Here is a 20,129-nt window from a genome sequence, read left to right as displayed (position 1 = left end):
ACGCTGCTGTTTGAAGTTCCTTTGCTGGAATTGAAAATGCAGGGATGTTTGAGAAGCTGACAACTTACATTGTAACCCCCCAGACGACCTCGCACCGTGGCAGGTGGAACTGGGGTCCAGCTAACTCTCAGAACAGTGGTGTTGATCACCTCCACAGCAATGTCCCGTGGTGCCGCAGTCGGAACTAAAGACGGTGGGAGGAAGTTGAGAAACACAGAAAGTCTGTGAACAGCAGACCTTTATCCAGACTTTTTTCCCAACATATTGAAAATAAAATGTTTGTAGTTGCAGAAAGTTACAAAATACATCAACCTTGTTAGATTAATACAGTGTTTTAAGCTGAGGAATGGTGTTCTGTTGCTTGATGAATTGATAAGTCAAAATAAGTCAGTATAAAAAGCCAAGAAAGTGCACAGAAAATATGCTGAATTACATGTCAAATGAAGCAAATTAGCTACTGAAAGCAGGGGAAAAATCGACACCAGACACAAAATGACACTGTAAATATTTTCTGCTCTACGCGTTACTGTAACAACAGGAGCACGAGGTAGGAGCACAGCAGACACTGGAAAGCGAAGCAGCCATCGTGCCTCAGTAGGCCTACAGCGCAAAGCGTGTTGTGATCTGTCAAATCCCCAACAGCTTCTGAGACAGAAGTGGAAATTTGACATCCCTCTCCTCTACAAAGGTTATCTGCCACCTGCTAGCAGTGGTGTTTTTTTGTTTTTCCTTTTGCAGAAGGAAGGAAAAGTCACTACTGCACCACCTGCACGGGGTTAAAACCTGGGGTAAGTGGAGGGGGGGAGAAAAAGAAAAGAACTTAACCTGACACATTTTCCCGCAGACAATGCCAAAAGACAACTGAGAACACGGTAAAGAATCATAACACGAGAAGTTCAGAGTTAAAAGAAAACCAGCAGACAAATATGCCAGTTCAGCTTTGGGGTATGTTGTAATGAAGTCAGTTGCAGGTAATTATATCGTATGCTGAAATATATTAATACATACTACTCACCATCTTCCCCAGAGTAACCTGTAACAGGCTTAGGCTCTGGCCCCCAGCCGTAGCTGTTTCTGCTCAGGATTTTAATCTCGTAGGGGACAAAGGTTGGCGTGTTGTTCACGAGAAACACAGATCTGTTGACCATGTGCTCCGTGAAGTTATCTTCCACCCCAAGTTGGCGGTACTTCACCTTATACTCAAAGCCCGGGCCGTTGCGCTCAAGAGGTGACAGCGGCTGCAATATGACAGTGCAGAGAAATTGTTACAATCCTATAACAACTTCTTACAGATAACAAGTCTTTTAAATTTAAATAAATAAACAATTCTCATACCTCCCAACTGATTTCCATTTGATGAGGATGATGGCCTTGAATTTTGATGTTTTCTGGGTTCCTATCAGGTGCTTTGGAGACATGTGTGCATTTGTATAAGTTATTTTTTGCAGAATAAAAAAGATGCCATTTTTTATACTGCAACTTTCCCCGCTCACTAAAACAAGCACTATGGTAATTGTGGATCAGTAATAGGTAAAGAGCAATCTGTGCCCGCTATGACTGCGAGTGCTTCAGTGACTCAAACATATCCACATTCCCGGCTACTACAGAGTCCTATGGCCAAGGGCTGGTTCTCCCAAGAAGTATTTGTTTGCACATTTCAAAAGAAGTACTAAAACTTGCATGCTTTCACATGTTGCACATGACCAGAGAGACATTTTTAATAAATAGGAGCTGGTCTCACCAGCAGGGGGTGTTTTGTGTCGTTCAGTCGGCTCACTCGGGGGTCCGGGTCCAATGGCATTAACAGCATACACTCTGAACTGGTAGTTAAGGTTCCCATATAGTTTTAGCTCAGCTGTTGCTTGGTTACCGGTGACTCTCTGTAGCTCCTTCCACCTTCCAGGCTCCCAGCGGTTCTCCTCATACTCCACTACAAATTCTATGCTCACAAAGAGAGAGGACACACGCGGTTGTGACAATACCACCATTAAAAGCGTATATTAGGCTTTTATACTTTCACTTAGATTATATCATATAGAGAGGTTATCTACAGCGCCGATCAGTATCTATCAGTGCTGATTTACCCGTTTCTTGATAAATGAATAATTCAACATTATCTTATATGAGTGTTAAATGAGATTACCAATACCACTCATGCATTTCTAATTATGAACCTGGAGGCAGGGACCATTAGTGTAGTACAATGTGAGTAAGAAAAAAAATACCAGGGAGAAAAGGATTTCAGGTGGTATTATTAATCCTTAGATAGACGATTCATATTAACCCCTTTTTATCACCCTTTCTGTGCCACGAAACTTCTAGGATTAAGGGTTGTGCTACCTTCTCTAATTTGAATTTATTAAATTAAGAACTGACAGTGGTATTAACAGTAGGGCCAGAGCTGAAGGGGATAGTGAGAAGGCGCTTTACCACGCTGTCATTAACAGCGATCAGAAAGACAATTTGGCACATCACAGAAAGAGCTAAAAGCCTCCTGTCTATTGTATATTTTTGTGCTTCTGATTTTGTTATCTTCCTAAAGACTAATGATGTTCATTACCTTACTGTTATGTTTCAATCCTATATTTTTGGTTATGATGTTCATTAGCATGCACTTAAATAAACTCTGTATAGATATATAGTATATAGTTTTTTACTACTAATGTTTGTGTGTCTTTTGAAAGCGCCCCCATGAGCCTGTGGGTGACTTTGTAAATAATCTTTTGTTTTTTTTCTTTTTTTTTTAAAGGCATTATGCTATTGCTGATCAACAGGTGGTGATTATGTGCCAAAAAACCCAGAAATGATACAAAAAAAGAAAGAAAGGAAGAAAGAAACTACTAAAAATGGCTATAATGAAGGATTCTTCTAAGAAAAAATGCTGTCATCCTTGTTAAATATTAACACTTATTGATGAGTATTGAAAATACTTTTTGTTCCTGTTATGTCCTAAAAGATTTATCTGGTTTCAGTCACAAAAAACAGCCACTTTTTTCCCCCACTGTAACAACCATCGCAGCTAAGAATATTAATAACACAACACTGATGAACCGATACAAATTCTTACCACTAAAAATAATTTAGCCCTCCCTCTTTTGAAGCCTAAATGAGAGACAAGCTCCCCTGCTGGGATTCTCAGCGCTTTGCAGCTTTCTTCACTTGTTTAAGTGATCACAGCATCAACTAAATCTCTTTTTCACACAGGAAGCATGAAAACACTCAGTGATTTGCAGTAAATCACTTGAAAGTTGCATCAAAAAACAATTTCAGTTTTTAATAATAACCTGCAGACTTTTTTCCAACTGTGAAGCAGCTTTAGTCTGCACACTTGGGTTCTGGTCAGTGCATGCACGTACAGCACAGGTGTGCTTGAATGCTAATTTCAGTTGCTCCCTTGTCACAAGGGGTCGCAACATCGAATCGCACTCGATGTTCTGATTTGGCAGAGTTCTGCACTGGAGGTCCTTCCTGACGCAATACCAAAGGGATTTGTGTCTTCAGCTAGAATCAAACAAGTGACCTTTCTCTTGCCAAGCAAAAGTGCAAACTACTACACTATGGAGGCACTACAGCTGTGTGCATGCATTTTATATCCTTTGTGTATGAGCTATTACTGATTATGCATTATACGATTCTTTTTCCCAGTGGCAAGGCTAAAGTAGACAATGATATTGGACTCTCATCTGATGGTTGGGGTTGCTTTCTAACATTGCAGGGTCTTTACTTTAGAGCATGAAGTGCCTTGAGGTGACTCTTGTTGTGAATTGGTGCTATGTAAATGAATAATATTGAACTGAATTGAATACTCTGTTCAGTTAGGGTGTGTCTTACATGTAAAAGTAACTAATAAATACAAAGTATTCAGTCACGTTCCATTTTTTTGTTATCCTACCTTTATTAACAAGTATTTACAACAATACACAGAAACCTTCTTTCAGGCTTTCTGCTTTTTGCCCATTAACTTTTACCTGTTACGGTGCTGTTGTGATCGCTTCCAGGTATCCAAGACAAAACAACATTCCTTGGACTGTCAAGTTCAGACAGCTCTAACTTTATCGGAGCATCAGGAACATCTGCCGTGCAGAACACAAAAACCGTCAACTGTCAACGTGATAACTAAAACATCTAGAGAATGTCAAATGCGTTAATGAACAAATACCAGAATTCTGATCATTATTTATTTAACTGTGTGAAGCCAAATCATTTCCAAAAATGTGCGATAAATATTTAACTATACATAATTCATCTTACCCCGTACTGTGAGTACTGCAGTGGCAGAGTCCTCATCTAGGCTTGTTCTAGCAGTGCATGTATATCTTCCCTGATCACTCAGGTTTACATTCATGATCTCCAGCATGGCACCTTTCACAGAGTATCTGAACATAAGTGAAGATTTGTCAGAGTAAGTAATTTCAATCCACCTCTCAAGCAGAGGCCCCCCCACCAAAGCTGCATAATAAAAGAGAATTTAAAGCCATGCATAATTTAGTCATGCTAGCCTTTTATTATCCAGTAAGTGCACTGGTTGATGCTACAGCCTAACTTTCTAATGTCTGTAACTAAAACCGTAGCATGTTAAACGATAGATAGAGATGAGCAGACAATGCATCAGCAAAATGCATCCTCTGATCAAGATACACATAAAAGTTTATATTAATGAATTTATTATTCTACTCAGTAAGAGCATCAGCATAAAAGCACCATCAAAGCAAAACCAGTTACCTGGAATGTTTGTCAGAGGAAAGTGGGATCTCCTTGTTATCTTTTCTCCACACCAGCTCAAACGTGTCCTGCAGACTTGCATCATATTCAGTCTCGCACATCAATTTGGCCAACTTCCCACTGTCAACCTGCGTGTTCTGAGGTGGACTTACTATTTTCGTAGCGTCTAAAGATAACACAAAAACCAGGGGGAAAAAAGAAAAAGAAAAAAACACAAGTGAAATAATCTTCACAAGCCCAGCTTGATTTAAATAGCAATGTGAGTCTCTGAAATTAAGCCAAATCATTGATTTCATAGATGACTGTTTATGGCTGGAACTTCCTTCAACATACATTCAACATGTATATATGAGCGAGATAGACTGCCTAGCTTTAACTACTTATTAAACTACTTAAAGCACAGAATATTAAAAAGAAATACATTCCTTCTTTTCTTCTTTTTACCATTGTGCGCAGTGACTACGAATATCCCTGCCTACAAAAAGCAGTAATTATGTTGCTGAGATACCTTTCACATCCAGCACAGCAGTGACAGTCGACGAGCCCTCCATGTTACTCGCAACGCAGGTGTATTTCCCACTGTCACCTTTTTCTGCGTTAATGATTCTCAATGATTGTCCGCTCTCAAAAGCAAGGAAACGTTCCCCCTCGATGGCGTTTTCATCTTTGGTCCTAGGAGAGAAACTTTACTTAGCGCTTCCACGTAACTTATCCAACACCTCAAGTGCAAATCAAAAGGTGCCGATTTGCTGCAAGTTCAGAGTTTGAAAGCGTCTGGTGTTTTCATTTTTGCCACTTTAAAGAATGTCGTATATTATGCCGTGTTTTATTTTTAAGGGCTTGAAAAAAAGGAGACAACTAGATCCTATCATGTGACCTATTGAGGTCACCTGAGGCAAGGTATGAGTGGGGGTTGAAGTGTTCTGAAGACTGCATTGATGTTCATTCATAGATGGCCTCCTTTAATCCTTTTTCAAATCATCTTGATCCAAAAATGGGATTATTGCCATTCACAATTTTTTTTTGTCTTTTAGGTGTAAATGTACAGGTGAGTCTTATCCTGTGGAGGTGGCTCTTCTATGTTGTTTATGGAGTGGCTGTTTGATTTCTCCAGTGTAGAGCTCCAAGCACTCCTTTATCCTTGGGATGAAGAAGTTTTTCAAGCTCCCAAGACCACCACTAAACTTTAATAGATGGGCTACACAGTTTACTTAATTAAAGCAACACACAGGGTTGCTGATTAGAAGTGAAGCGCAGGTTTTCTACAATGACAAGTTCTATCTTAATATTTGGCATTTGTGGCATCGTCTGTGTTTTGCCACGGACTGTCTGTTTCTCTTTTGAGCAGCGGTGATAGTAAATGGGATTCACGTCGCCCAATTTCAAGGAACAGAAGATGATTATCTCATTAACCAGACATAAGTGTCAACATCACAGCGTGTCATACAGACACCTGAAGCAGTGTGGGAGTGATAGCATGACTCACTGCTGTGATACTGCTCTCGGGTTCATTCTTTAGACTGCTTCTCTTTACACTCTTCCACATTAATATGTAAAAGTGGCTATTTCTTATATTTTAAGAGGCAGGCGAGTGTAAATTACTAATGACGCTTTTAACTTGCTTGCATAAATTGTTTCTTTGTTAAGACAAACCCAGCTCTACTTACCAAGAGATGCTGGATGGTGGAGAGCTGAAAACACTGCAGTTCATGGTGATTTCCTTTCCGACTACTACAGCATACTCCTGGTTGTTCTCTGTCAGTATAAGCGGAGCCATATCTAAAAGCAAGAGGAAGGAGCTGACTCAAATGTCAAAGAAAATACAGATAAATCACAGGCTCTGGTAACACTGCACAATTCTATTGATCCAAGAACATGAACTTTCTCAGTCCTGTGCCCTAATCCATAGATACACACCAGTTAGTTATGTCCAGTCCCCACAGCTGGATCAAACACGGCTGTAGAGATAAAACTACTTGCCTGTTAAACAATACTTTAATGGACACGAACTAAATGGACGTGATCTTCAACATCAGTAAATTTAGTTCCATCTTTCAAATTACTTTTCTAATTTTCACATATTCGTGATTGATAATTGATCATGAAAGTAATTTGCACATATAAGATCACTGCATTTTGGTCATTTGAGGCAGCTAGATAATAGCTAAAAGGAACAAAATGCTGTTGTTGTCCTGGGGTTTTGAAACCAGATGTGATGATAGAGGGATGGAGCGGACTGAGAGACACATGGCAGGTCCACTCTAACACATATACTGTTTTATCGTTGTTTTTGATGCTGAATCAGACCAAAACTTACAAAGATTATTCAGTGAGTCCAGGAACTAGCAAGTGAGACTAAACAAAGGAACAAGGAAGGTAAGTCTTTAATAAGGTTATAGGTTAAACTGAAAGGTCATTTTTCATAGACTTTTGTACAACTGACTTTATTTTTCAGACTTTCCAGACAGGTTTTTTTAGTAAGCATAAAAGGCTTTGTTTTTTAGATGAAAAAAACAATGTTGACTTATAGAAGCTAGCAGGGCATAGGCTAACCAAGAGGTTGCTCTTTGTTAGCAAATACTACATTTAAGCTAAAGGACCAGTGTGTAGGACATAACTCAGTTATTATACTTAAAACTATCAATAATTATCATAATATTAAAGAGCTAAGTATTATTCTCAGTTGCAGTGAATTCATAGAAGAAAATAAATTGTAGAAAATTGTAGAAAACTAGATCAGATCTCTAATCCCTACACCCTAACCAAGGAAGGTAAAAAAAAAAATGGCAGATTAGCTTGAGTAAAAGACCGAAACACGTTTCCATTTGAAACAAAGCATTATCAGGGATTCTAACATCTAGTACTTTTACTGAATAAGTATAATAAGTATTAGAATAATCTTAATTTATTTTATGTATTTATTTGGCTGAAATCTACAAATTCCTCCTAAAGTGTTGCTAAATTTTTCACACTGGTCCTTTAATGGCTCCTGGTGACTCATGCCTTAGAAGTAATATTAACAACTAAGATTAACCAAGTGTTAGAATGTAGTAAATTAGTTACTCAGCCTTAAAAACTGGATAATCTAAGAAAGGAGTTTTTATTCAAGGCTGTCCACCAATCACAAGGTGAATAGTTCCAACCTAAGCAATTCTTGCTGCTAAGACTGGCACAGACCAGTATTAGGTTTAAAGGGCCGTTGCTTTTTCCTCCAGGTATCTTTGAACAACTTTTTTAAATTATCATTCAAAAGCTACATTTGTTTTTACTCGGGTTATCTTTGTGTAATATTAAAATTTGCTTAATGATTTAAATCATTTAAGCATAACAAATAGTCAAATAACTAAGAAATCAGTTACACTGCAGCAAGTCAAGACGCTGAACCCTGAAATTGCTCCTGATGATCAGGCTACGCTTGCATTAGAGCTCCTTGCCACCACTGTGTGAATGAGAGGCCGTAAAGAAAAGAGATGCTTTGGATAAAGGCTCCATTATCATTTCTAAAGAATACTACAACAAATGGAAGTCCACTCAGACTTCAGCTGAAAGAAAACTCTACATTCACGCTAATAGGCAAATAATGATTAGATGTGGATCTTAGATGTACAATGATAAGATACAGGAGAAAATCTCAGGGCTATGAAGCAGTGGGTGTAAGTGTTTCTTCTTATGAATCATACCAGGAAAACAATCTCTATCAGCAAAAATAATGAGACTGGCTAAAGAAAACTGGCTTCCAAAACAGTTCCTTATAGCATATTATTATATTATGAGCTACTTTTTAGAGAAAGCACTACAACACAGAACTTACTCATGATCATGATGTTAACGTTGGCTAGAATAGTTCCGTGTCTGTTGGAGGCTTCACACTGGTAGACGCCACTGTCCTCCGCTTTGGCATTGAGAAGTGTCACAGTGTCATCAAACACTTGCATCCTGTTATCTGGGTCATCTGACAGCAACACGTACATAAATAAATTACCAAGTCATCATGAAAGCAACTCAATATATCAACATGTTCTTTTCAGGATAACACCAGCATCAGTGTTGGATAATTCTGTAAAAAATATAGATGTTTTGAATACAACTTAAATATATAAGAGTCAGATAGCAGCTTCTCTTTAATTAATCAAGTGGCAGATGACTTGACAGTTAATATAACCTTTTAAAAACCCATATAATTATGTGTATATTGCCTTTGTTACACAAACACATTTCCTTTTGAGAAATTTAATAATATTCCAAACAAATTATTCCTACTCAGACACTGTACAAGAGAAGGCACCAACTACTTTCAATTAGCACATGCTTCTGTTCGGCATACCTTGCCTTTCAACTTCTGAAGGAGAAAAATAAAATCAGTCATCTCATCATTTCAAACACTAAGCAGACAGTTGCCTGTCACATTACTCCAGCTTGACGTCGGGGATAGCTACTCATTGCACTGCCCTCCTGCCCGGAGGCGCAATATGAATTAAACCACATCAACAATTATTCTCACTCACCTCTGAACATTACTCCATTCCTCCTCCACGTTATTGCTGGTTGTGGTTTTCCACTGACGGAGCACTTGATGTGCACATCAGACCCAATCACAGTGAGCTGGCTCTGAGGAGGCTCTGTCAGCCACTTTGGTGGCTCTGGGAGATGTTAAGAGGAGTCATGATGATCTCAGATAAAACAAACAGCCATCCACGTGTCAAGAGCTTTCTCTTTGAAGCAAACAAACAAATGTGCCCACAAATAGAAGCGTAATTAGCTCCTGATGTTGACTAACCTTCCACTATTACATCAAAGTAGTGGACAGCCTTTCCAACTGAGTTCTCAGCTGTGCACATGTACTTCCCCTCATCACTCTCTTCCACTGCTGATAAGCTCAACAGCTTGTTGTAGTTGTTAAATTTTACCCGAGGACTCATGACTTCTCCCATTTTTATCCACTTCACAGATGGTGTAGGACTACAACGTGAGACAATAGCGTGTTAACACCGTAATGAACAAAACGGTTATTTATATATGGTGACAACATGAGTGCAGAAGCGATGATGCAGAATGTGCACTTACAATCCCTCGGGTATACATTCGAGCTGCAGATCCTCTCCTTTCAACAACACCTTCTCAGTCTGAACACCAGAGGGCAGCAAAAGGCTGGGTATTCTCGCTGGGGGGGCCACAGCTGCATCGAAAGCAGACAATATCATTTCTTGCTCTGATGTATAATTTTATCCACTTATTTTCTAAACTGCACACACGCTTTATTGTCAATTTCTAGTGGCTGTTCAGATAATATGAAAGAAAGCTTTGATGTGTGGTTATCACTCACGAGTATGGCTGCTCTCTGAAGAGTCATCGGCAGGTCTTACTGGAACATAAAAAAACATAATAAAATACAGTCGCAATTTTACTTGAAGTAAGAGTCTTGGCATTGTTTTCACCAACAAACGTTGCACAATCAGTAATATCAGTCTGAGTCATAACAAAAACTTCCTTCAGCATCAACATGACAAGGCAAGCCCGGCTTCATTACAGGATCAAAAGTTGCTTTGAGGAAGCCATAGTGATTCTTTGATAGTGTGATAGGATGAGATGTACCACACATAACATTTTTGCAGGTCTGATATTGACAAAATGCTAAACAAGTGAGCTACAGTGCAGTTTCCAAGCCAGAGAGACTTTGTCATAAACCTACAGCGTTTGACCACAACAGCCATGGCGGTTTTCTGGACAATTGTGCGTATCCTGTTGAAGGCAGCAAAGCAACCGTAATCCTGGCGACTGTCATTCTGTATGGCATTAGAGAAGTACAGGTTGCCATCAGTTCCCATGGAAACCCTCTCATCCTGCTCAATGTGCTGGAGATCTGGAAAACAACAGATTTGTAAAAATAATGTGAAATCATTGTTACAACATTTGTAACTCTTCATAGCATGTGCCTAGGAAATTCATGTTGGTTGATAAGAAGGTGCGAATTGGACAGAAACTTTTAAAGGGTGCATCAGAGGGACTTTTCAGATGATAACATGTCAAATCAGCAATGCCTGAAAATTAACTGCAGTGTGGCCTAATATCTTATATGGAAGTTATTCTCTAGAGAGTGTTCTTGCAAAGACCTGGTGAACTCATAAGTGCACCACAACAGAATATAAGGTATATATAGCCAGTATTTCAATAATGGATCGGTGACACGCACAACTGTGCACGCAAAGCAGACACAGAGATGTCACCAGATGGACAACATCTGTTTAGTTTTTTTTAAGCTTAATGGCAGCCTTTCGATTCCACATTGCATCTTGTATCAAGAAACTAATAAAAAAACCAGATTGAAACATAATATAAAACAACAGCTCTGCACAAGTGTTTTCATTCATTCTGCCATCTTTGGATCTATCCTTCTGAGCAGCTGAAAGCCTCTTATGTTTTTCTTCCTGACATCAGTCAGGTTTGTTGGAGGAGGTTGAGGATCTTCAGTGAAGTACTTCAGACACAACTGAGGTGACCTTATACACAGTGAATCACTTTCTCTGGCGGTGGTGGAGGGAAAAGGACCCCGATGTGCAATAAACACTTGGACCTCAAGTGTGTACCTTTACCTGAACTGTCTTTATCGTCACTGCTAACTTTACTGATAGCCGGAGGATACAATGTGTCACCAGCCACATTCATCTGTGGGGATTTTCTGGTGCAGTCAGACAGAGATTCACACTATGTAAAACTACCCCAGCTTTGAGCACTCGACAGTGCAAGTCCAATAACAGACTCAGGAACAGCGACGGCACCGTTATGGCTTAAACTAAGTACTTGTTGTAACGTCAAACACCTTCTGAACTACTAGATGCAACATGTCAATCATAGACAGTAATAGAGTGGACTCAAAAAAATGAAATTGAGTGATTGTTACATATACAAGATTCAAACTTGTAATTTGAACTAAATAATTTCATGTTTCTATGGTGAACATAATTAAATCATGTAGCATCTGCATGAAATTCAGCATCTTCATTTGTTCTTGTTGAGATGACATGATACAATCTAGTAAGAGTGGTTAGTTGCTGGACTCACGAAATTCACAAGATCACATTAGATGTCAAACTGCAGGAAAATTGCTGAAGTTTTAAGAGGCAGACAGCTACACCCACACCACGTGTATGCTATCGCTATTTATTGTGGTTTAACCTGTCAAGGACAAAAACGTACAGAAGATTCTGCATCAAGCATTCTAATCATAGCTTTCCTATTTTTGTTACACCTGGATTGACAGCTTGGTGGCGTGATGGTTAGTGCTGTTGCCTCATCGCAAAAAGGGCCTGGGTTCAAATCCACAATCTGGCTGGTTTGCAGTGTGTAATTAGAGTTAGGTTAATTGATGATTCTAAATTACCCATGAATGTAAGTGCAAATGATTGTTTGTCTCTATGAAATCATCAACCTGCATATTGGTTCATTAAGCAAGACTAGCAGTAATTGCCTTGATTAACAAAGTAGTTGTTCAAACAACAAGATTTCATTGCATTTTCCTGAAGTTTTTAACTTGTGTAGAATGAATTAAAACAAATTTCACTGTACATACTTAAATAAATCACTTCAAGTCACTGTAAGTATACTATGTTGATCCAACGTAATCTGATTACATCAAACCACCAAATGCCCAATGTGTTGGGTTGACATGGTCAAAAATGGGTTATTGTACTTGGTTAAATTACGTGGAAAAAGGTGCCATGATTAAATTGTGTTCATCCAACAACAGATTTTTTTGAGTGTGCAGTAGTCATTTGACCACACTGACCATTATGCTGCAATTGACCAGATATGTGGAAAATTAAGAAGCCAGGAATCTTTATATTATGTGGTTGGCACACTTGTGCACCCAAGTGTGCAAAGCAGATCAAAGCATGTGGTTAAGCTCTTTCTGAGACACTACCTCCTTTTCCTGAATTTCTGGGTGCCTATTTGAACAATTTCAGTAGCACTCATTAGAACATATGACCAACTTTACTAAAAAGTGGGGCTTCATCATGTAAGAATACATTAGTTAGTATGCCTTTTTCCTTTTTCATCTACAAACCATTGAGGAAAAATTAAAACACTAGCTTAAGTGTTGCTGTGATCTTTTAAGCTGTGCTTTTAAAGCATTTCCTGGAAAAATGTTCATCGTTAGACCATCATTAGGCAGGTCAGTGTCAGCCTACTGATGAAGCACTGCTACAATAATAATTCTGTTCAGTATGAGAGGAATGGTAGATTTAGACATCTGGTTTATGCACTCAGCTGGCGCCCCAATGTTGAGAAGCTACCATTTGCGGGATTATGACTGAATGCCTCAATATCAGATCTAGATGCAGTGATACTGTAGATTTGTGGACCTTTGGTAGGTCTTGCATAGCCAGCTCCACCCGGTGAAGGAGAGCTATGACTGGGCTGAGGGACAGCTGAACAACAGTGACCCCTCTCCAATCTTGCACTCCTGTTTGTGGAGACCCTGGTGATCAATACAGCTCCAAGTTCCCATGGAGAAGCTGGGGCTGTATTTATTACTGCATTAAATACAGCATCTGGTTCTCCACAAACATGAGTGCGAGCCTGGAGCGGGGTAATAATCGTTCAGCCGTCCCCCAGTCACTTTTAGAAAAACTGCTTTGAAGCAGTAATAAGAGTTGTTTTTCCTTTTTTAACAAATTAATAAACTAGAATACGCAATATATAAATCACAAAAATAATAAACCACCTCATGGCTTACCAACAGTCATCCAGTAGATAAGACGTGGGGCCACACCTTCTGGTGGGTTGCATTTCAGGGTGATTGGTTCTCCCTCACTAACAACAATGGGATTGAGGGTTTCCTTTGGAAACTTAGGGATACCTAGTTGAAAAGCAAATGTTCAACAACATGAAAAACAAAACAGTGATGACATTGAAATGCAAAATTCTGGGTTTTGATCTTTTTTGTCTAAAGATTACTTACTGAAAGCTTTAATCTCGATCTCATTTGTCATAGCAGTTCCCAACTTGTTCGATGCGTAGCATCTATATTTGCCCTGGAACTTGGACATGTCCTCACTCTGAAGCACAAGTAAGCCCTTTGTGTGGTTTGCTTTGAATCTGTTGAAGTTTGGGGGGACAAAGGCTTGGCCATCCTTTTCCCATCTGTACCTGTTAGAGCAAAATATGATTCACATCCATGCAACTGATCAAGGCTTCAATGTTTGGCTTGTTTGTTTTTTCAACTCATGTCACTTGACAACACTTACTCTGGTGGTGGATTGCCCCGGGCTTTACACTTGACAGTAATGGTCGTGTCAAAATGAAGTACAATTATGGGACCTGATGTATACGTTATTATGGTTGGAGGCTGTTCCACTATGAAATGAAGCCACATACAAAAGTCGTTACTGAACGGTGACTGTTAACACTAAAGTTGTTGAAGTAAATAAGATATAATACACACAAGTGTATGCCAGCAATACTACACAAATAAAGCCTTGAACGCTCAAACACAATAATCGAAAGAATTTGTAAACAAAGGAAGCTTTGCTGTAACACTTAAACTTACTCTAAGCAGTTTATGTCATTTAGAGACAGCTTTAAAAAGCCGTAAACATGAGTGTTGATTCTGTAGACCTTACGGTATTCACATGAAGCATAGCACAGGCATTCCATGTGAATTTAACTTTGCTAAATGACTCTTCATATTTAAGCACTGCACAAGTAAGAACTAGCAAGCAATTGTGTCATGACACTCATACCTTCTAGAGGGATATTAAGGCCTGAGGCCATGGTGGTCAAGGCCAAAAGCAGACGAAGCGACAGGCTCTCTGCCAAACTCATCACCCTCCACTGGAGACAACAGAGATCAGGAGAATGTGTTGGTCAACTGCTGTCACTTGTAATTTGGAAGGCAAAGAGGACCTGAAAAAGTCAGAAAACAGAAGTCCTACGCTCAGTAATTCAACCTTAAAGCACAGACAGGCTCATTTTTGAAAGTCATCAAAGGTGTTGTTGAAAACACATAATGCAATAATAATCCCAGTTAAAAATATATTAAATGTTCTTCCTTAGTTTGTTATTTTAAATATGCTGAATGATTTCTGAACAGTCTCCATGATACATATCAACGGATTACAAAACGAAGCAAACTTAATATTCTGAAAACGGTCAGTTTAAAGAAGCTGTGACTGCTTGATGCAAGATATCCTATTGAAGACAACAGCCATTTCATGTCCTTCATTGTTGTGAAGTTGTAGCAGAACACGGCAGAGCACTTGTTTTGTGATTACCCTTTGAACTGTAAAGCCTGGCTGGTGGCATCGCATGACATGCTTACAGTAAACCCGACTGGCACAAAACCTAAGCTGCTGTCTGCAACGATCGCTAGATCCAAGATGGCAGTTTATAAATTGGTCTAAGCCCGTCACTGTTTCACGGCTTAGCTCTCACAGTGTTGAGACTGTGGCGGCAGCACCGGCAATGCCAAATGGGTTCACCCTCCAGTTAATCCTGCTATCAGTAGAATGAAGGCGGTGAGCTCCAGCAGTCATACAGTACGCTGCTTAACAATGGCTGAGCGCTACTCTGGGTTCTTCTAAGGACACATGGCTGCATGTGCTGCTCCCACTTAGTGAGTAAGGTTAATGTGGTGATTGTTATAGACTCGATTTAGGATTAAGCCACTCAAATTTAGAACCAATTAAACAAATTAAGAGAGATTGTGGCAAAGCATTGTTTGCAATAAGGTCTTATTGTGATTATCTTTCCTGAGTTGGAACGGTTACAAAGCTTGTTAGATGTTTGTTCCAGTGGAGTGAACAAACATTTTCATGCTGCAGTGAAGCTGGAAGCCACGCTTATTCTAGTCTGGTACTACAGTAGTGTGTATTTCAAGCCCAGAGGAAAACACACACTCGCACAATGGCACACACAGATAAAGTTTTTCCACTGGAGACCACCCAGAGTACCACTGCACTGGCATTAAAAACAACTTTAGTGACAGTGTTGAGATTTATGTGACAGGAAGAAAACTCCATCAGCCAAACAGAGTCTGCAAAGTCGTCTTCAGGCAAGAGGCCCGCAAGTCCTCAAGTGACACGGGGGGGGGGGAAAGGAAGCTCGAGCTTTTGCAAAGAGTTTCAGTTATCCTAACAACACGACAACAGATTTTAGGCCAGTTTCATTCATGTGGTGCAAATGCACTGTGCGATGCACACCCAGGCTGCTTTGTTGGTCAGGCAAATTACTCAGCTCTGTACACACGTCGAGATCTGCAAACCTGCCACTTCACTGAGAACTCAAACAAAGCTGACATAGTCCATTTCAAAAATCCTTGGAGCATAAATGGGGTGGAGTCACTATGTAAACACATAACAAAGGATTTGTTTTCGGAGCTGAGAGATGCATTACCTGACACATGACAGCTCATAGCCACAAATCCACAGGGATTGTGTAACCCAGGCTAATACTTGGCCAGAAGAGAGTGTGACTTCTACATGACTAATCCTTGTCAGCCCACACTGTATACAATGATCTCCTCTACTTCCTTAAAAGCAAACTTAGTACAGCCTTTCCTCGGGCAGACCAGAAGCTCTGCAGACTGTGTATGTGTAGCTGCAGAGTACAGGCTGCAAACTAACAGACAACTGATTTTATGCCATTCCACTCAAATACAGAGGGAGTAAGCACAGAAACCAACCATTTCCCAAGGACTAGAAATTAGACTGTTCATGAAGTAACCAATACTTACAGTTTTTTGAGTCATTTGACATCTTATGTCCACCTCTAGCCGAGGCTCAAGGCAGCAGCCCTACAAAGTCCGCATAAAAAGTACAGGACCTCCAGGGGATCATTCCAACTACTCTCTCTGAATCAACATCTCTGACATGTCCTTTCCTCCTCCACCTCACGTTGCTCCCCTCCTGGTACACAGACACGCCTCCCTGCCCGCCCCTCTACTCAAGCAGCTCAAGGAGCGACAGGAGACTCACTGAAGTGACATATGTCGCCAAAGCCTCTCACTTGGCAAAGAAGCTCTCTAAGCCTGTGACAATAACTGGGACAAAGGGTGCACTGCGGGGCTACTCAGTGAGCATTAAAGAATGGGTGGAGAGGAAGCGCAGGCATGTCTGTCCCCCTCTCCAGCTCACTCTCTCTCACCCTTTTTCCTTGATCTTTCCATCCTGCCCTCTACAAACTATACACGCCCATTTACACCGGGCTCGCTCTCAATGATTTTAATGCAGTGTGTCTTAGCTCCATTGAAAAGAGAACAGAGTCATCTTCTCTCAGAAGGCCAGATCTTTTGTGGAAGTGTACTTTCATTCCCATGCAGTGCTCCAGGGTATTGATAGACGGAAGCATGGAAAAACATGTCTGAAACAGACTCGATGGCACTGATAAAAGGCATGACTTGGCTTTACCTTCCTGTATTTTCTCAAGGTAGTTTCTTATCTGGAGATATGTCACGAAGGTTGCGTTTCCCATTCAGCTATTCAAACAAATATCACTCGTATGTAGAGCCTCTGATGTTATCTAACTGTAGTTCCCTCAGCAGGTCTTGTTTATATTCCAAGTTTTAAAAAAAAGCAGGGATTTGCAATATGGGCAAGACATATAAAATTGGTCTTGAGTTTGTTCCAGATTTGTTTTACAATACTGTACCTTAGACATAATTTTTTTTAATTCTAATGGAGACATAATGACTGAACTAAGAGGGTGAAGGATCCTCATGGTGCCTTGGAGGGTCATCCAAGCAGCAAAAAGAGCTGACATTTAGTCTCTAGTATATTAAAGTCTGAAGACTGCTAGTGTAAGCTCCTTGCTTGGCTTACACAATACTCTCTCACTTTTAGGACATCTATAACCCCAATTAAAAAGTAAAAATAAGCAATTAAAGAAAAAAAAAGAAAAGCTAAACTGCATTTGCACTAAAATTAGAAGTCGAAATATCTTAACAATCTGTCTACAATTACATTTACATTTTTCTTTTTTGAATAAAGAAAGAAACCTCAGGAAGCTGCACTATTTATTTTTACTGTTCAGCTTTTTTACTTTTAAATCAAAGCGTTTTATTCACTTGACTACGGTTTAACCTAAAGTCGCTTTTAGCACTGAAGGGCTGGACATAATTATGCACTTCATTTAAGAGAGCTGTCATCGCTTTAAATGAACCTATTCCATGTTTAGAAGAGCACAGTTCCTGTAAACACATAAAAACTTAAAAGGCCAAGCCTCTTACAGACTTCCGAATTCAGTCATCGTTTGACATGCTATTAGGCTGAATAGGCATTCAGATTAACGTGAATAAAAAGACAATCACTATAGCACGACCACTTATCTGATCTAAGTAAATACATCCAGTATAGAGTTACCTCGTTAAAAGTGGCTGCAGCAGGCACGAATTACAGCCCGATGAAAAGGAGAAAGGGGAGACTGTGTGCGTTTGTGAGTGTGTGTGTGTGTGTGTGTGTGTGTGTGAATACGGGTATTAACAATTTTGTGGGGACCAAAATTGGAAGTTTACTATACTTGTGGGGACCAACAGCCCTTATGAGGACCAAAATCCTGGTCCCTACAAGTTTGAAGGCATTTTTGAGACTCAAAATGTGTTTTTAGTGACAGGGTTACAATTGGGTTATGGTTAGGGTTAGGATAAGGGTCAGGGTTAGCCATTCATTTTTCATGGTTAGGGTTAGGGTAAGGGACTAGGCAAAGCATTATGTCAATTAGATGTCCCCATAAGACATGAATATCCGACATGTGTGCATGCGAGCGTGTGTCTCTCAGCGTGTGTGTGTCCGTGAAATAAGGCAGGTTGCCCGCCGATTGCTTAAAAATTTTCCTGAGAATTTTATGTTTTGTGGCATTGACCTAATATATTGTCCACTGTATTTTAGTCTTTCAGCTATATGCTAACTAAACCCCATCAAATTCTTGTGAATGGGACAGACACCCGCACCTTCCCAACTTTAAGTCTCACATACTGCCTTGCTCCTACTAAACTAGACAGGACCAAATATTTGCTGTTAAACTGTGCTAACTGACAAAAAGAAAAAAATGATATACTCCAGATTCACAGTATCATTATTCTAATTATAGCCCACTCCATAAATGACTCAGCTTAGCAAAGCTCCTACACAAATAAATAAAGAGCGTTCCAGGAGAATGGACAAAAAAAGTGTTTTCAGAGTCTCTGCTCATGACCAGCTTCACTGTGTTTGTTAAATCAGTGTACAGCTTTTAAAACAAACGAGAGAAACACGTCATTTGCAAATTCCACCCTTTCATGTTTTAAGGAGACTCTCGGTTCCCTGCAGCGTAGCCCTTCCCAGTACCTTTGTCATAATGCATGTCCTCCCTAACCTTCTTGGTACTTTCTGATAATTACAAGGCTTTTTGCTACAGACTTCATGGTAATTGCAAAATATCTTCCAAACAAACTTGCCTTCAAAAAAGCTTGACATACAATAATGGAGCAGGGCGCGTAGTACGAGATGACTAGGTTAAATCAACAATACATGTCTGTGACGTGCATACAATGAGTATCATGGAAGAGAGGCACACCTATGCTTTAAGTCGCAACGGCAGCTAAGATTGTAACTCATTCTTTCACATTCTTACATGTTGAGTTACAATTGCAAAGATTTCAGCGTGTCAGCTGACAAAAGCACACAGGAAAGAATGACTAGTTTTGCTGTCAGCATTGAAATGGCAGCTATCGGGTTTCTGACAAACATCTGCTGACAAACAGCTTCTTCAGATAACAACATAATCATGAAGAATATTTGTTTGTAAATCAGAACTACTATGTTACCTATGATAGTACCTATTATTTCATAGTAAATAATAGTTATTTGGTTAGATGAACTATTATAACTCATCCAAGCTGCTGTTCGATTCAGATTGTTTAGAGTTTGATCTACAAAACTGGAGAAAAAAAAACTAACACCCAGACAAAATAGGTGTAAGCAATGTTTTTTCTTTTTCTTTTTTCTACGTGGATGTGATATTTTAACTGTCCACAATTATGACAGATCCTGAGATCTCTTTAGATAATGACTGGTTTCTTTCTGTGATTTCTTTATCTACACTTTCTTACCAATCTTGCTGATGGGTAAGTATCGGTAGGCCACTCATTCCGACTGTAATATTATTAAAAAACAAAAAAAATGTATTCAAAAATACAGAGCCATCTTAAAAACTACCTGTACTCACCAGTAAACCTGGACAGTTCCAGCTCAAAGTGGCTGTAATACAGTATTAGCATTAGTGATATGTAACGTGGCCGTAACTGACCCATTTCCCCTGTCAACAACAACAACGTGCCTGCTCTTACCTCCACATTCAAAGCGTTGATCTGTCGTAACTTGTTGGTTCCATCGTTTCACTTTGAGTCCCTCAAGCAATTAAACAAGCCGGTAATC

At 39.7% G+C, this 20,129-nt stretch overlaps 1 protein-coding gene across 9 annotated transcripts in view; it reads right to left on the bottom strand.

Moving 5' to 3' along the window:
- Window positions 1-20,129, bottom strand: part of chl1a (cell adhesion molecule L1-like a) — a 55,400-nt gene that overhangs the window by 22,873 nt on the left and 12,398 nt on the right. For 2 of the 9 annotated variants that reach the window (XM_019350041.2, XM_019350043.2), the window contains exons 1-20: window positions 16,454-16,796; window positions 14,463-14,625; window positions 13,968-14,076; window positions 13,682-13,869; window positions 13,457-13,579; window positions 10,412-10,582; window positions 10,046-10,084; window positions 9,787-9,898; window positions 9,500-9,681; window positions 9,228-9,362; window positions 8,534-8,674; window positions 6,390-6,501; window positions 5,231-5,394; window positions 4,723-4,888; window positions 4,252-4,376; window positions 3,969-4,073; window positions 1,742-1,939; window positions 1,336-1,406; window positions 1,016-1,238; window positions 69-184 (exon numbers count right to left, since the gene is read on the bottom strand). In XM_019350041.2, the coding sequence (XP_019205586.1) occupies window positions 69-184; window positions 1,016-1,238; window positions 1,336-1,406; window positions 1,742-1,939; window positions 3,969-4,073; window positions 4,252-4,376; window positions 4,723-4,888; window positions 5,231-5,394; window positions 6,390-6,501; window positions 8,534-8,674; window positions 9,228-9,362; window positions 9,500-9,681; window positions 9,787-9,898; window positions 10,046-10,084; window positions 10,412-10,582; window positions 13,457-13,579; window positions 13,682-13,869; window positions 13,968-14,076; window positions 14,463-14,544 (2,562 nt within the window). In that variant the 5' untranslated portion in view covers window positions 14,545-14,625; window positions 16,454-16,796. Of the gene's footprint in view, window positions 1-68; window positions 185-1,015; window positions 1,239-1,335; window positions 1,407-1,741; window positions 1,940-3,968; window positions 4,074-4,251; window positions 4,377-4,722; window positions 4,889-5,230; window positions 5,395-6,389; window positions 6,502-8,533; window positions 8,675-9,227; window positions 9,363-9,499; window positions 9,682-9,786; window positions 9,899-10,045; window positions 10,085-10,411; window positions 10,583-13,456; window positions 13,580-13,681; window positions 13,870-13,967; window positions 14,077-14,462; window positions 14,626-16,453; window positions 16,797-20,041; window positions 20,060-20,129 lie in introns of those variants that run through there. The other 7 variants (XM_025901502.1, XM_019350046.2, XM_025901501.1 and 4 more) reach the window with 6 other exon arrangements.

The sequence above is a fragment of the Oreochromis niloticus genome, linkage group LG20, assembly GCF_001858045.2.
Source record: "Oreochromis niloticus isolate F11D_XX linkage group LG20, O_niloticus_UMD_NMBU, whole genome shotgun sequence".
In the NCBI taxonomy this organism is placed as follows: domain Eukaryota; kingdom Metazoa; phylum Chordata; class Actinopteri; order Cichliformes; family Cichlidae; genus Oreochromis; species Oreochromis niloticus.
Note: the sequence above shows the minus strand (reverse complement) of the source record. Positions and strands in the feature narration are given on the sequence as shown.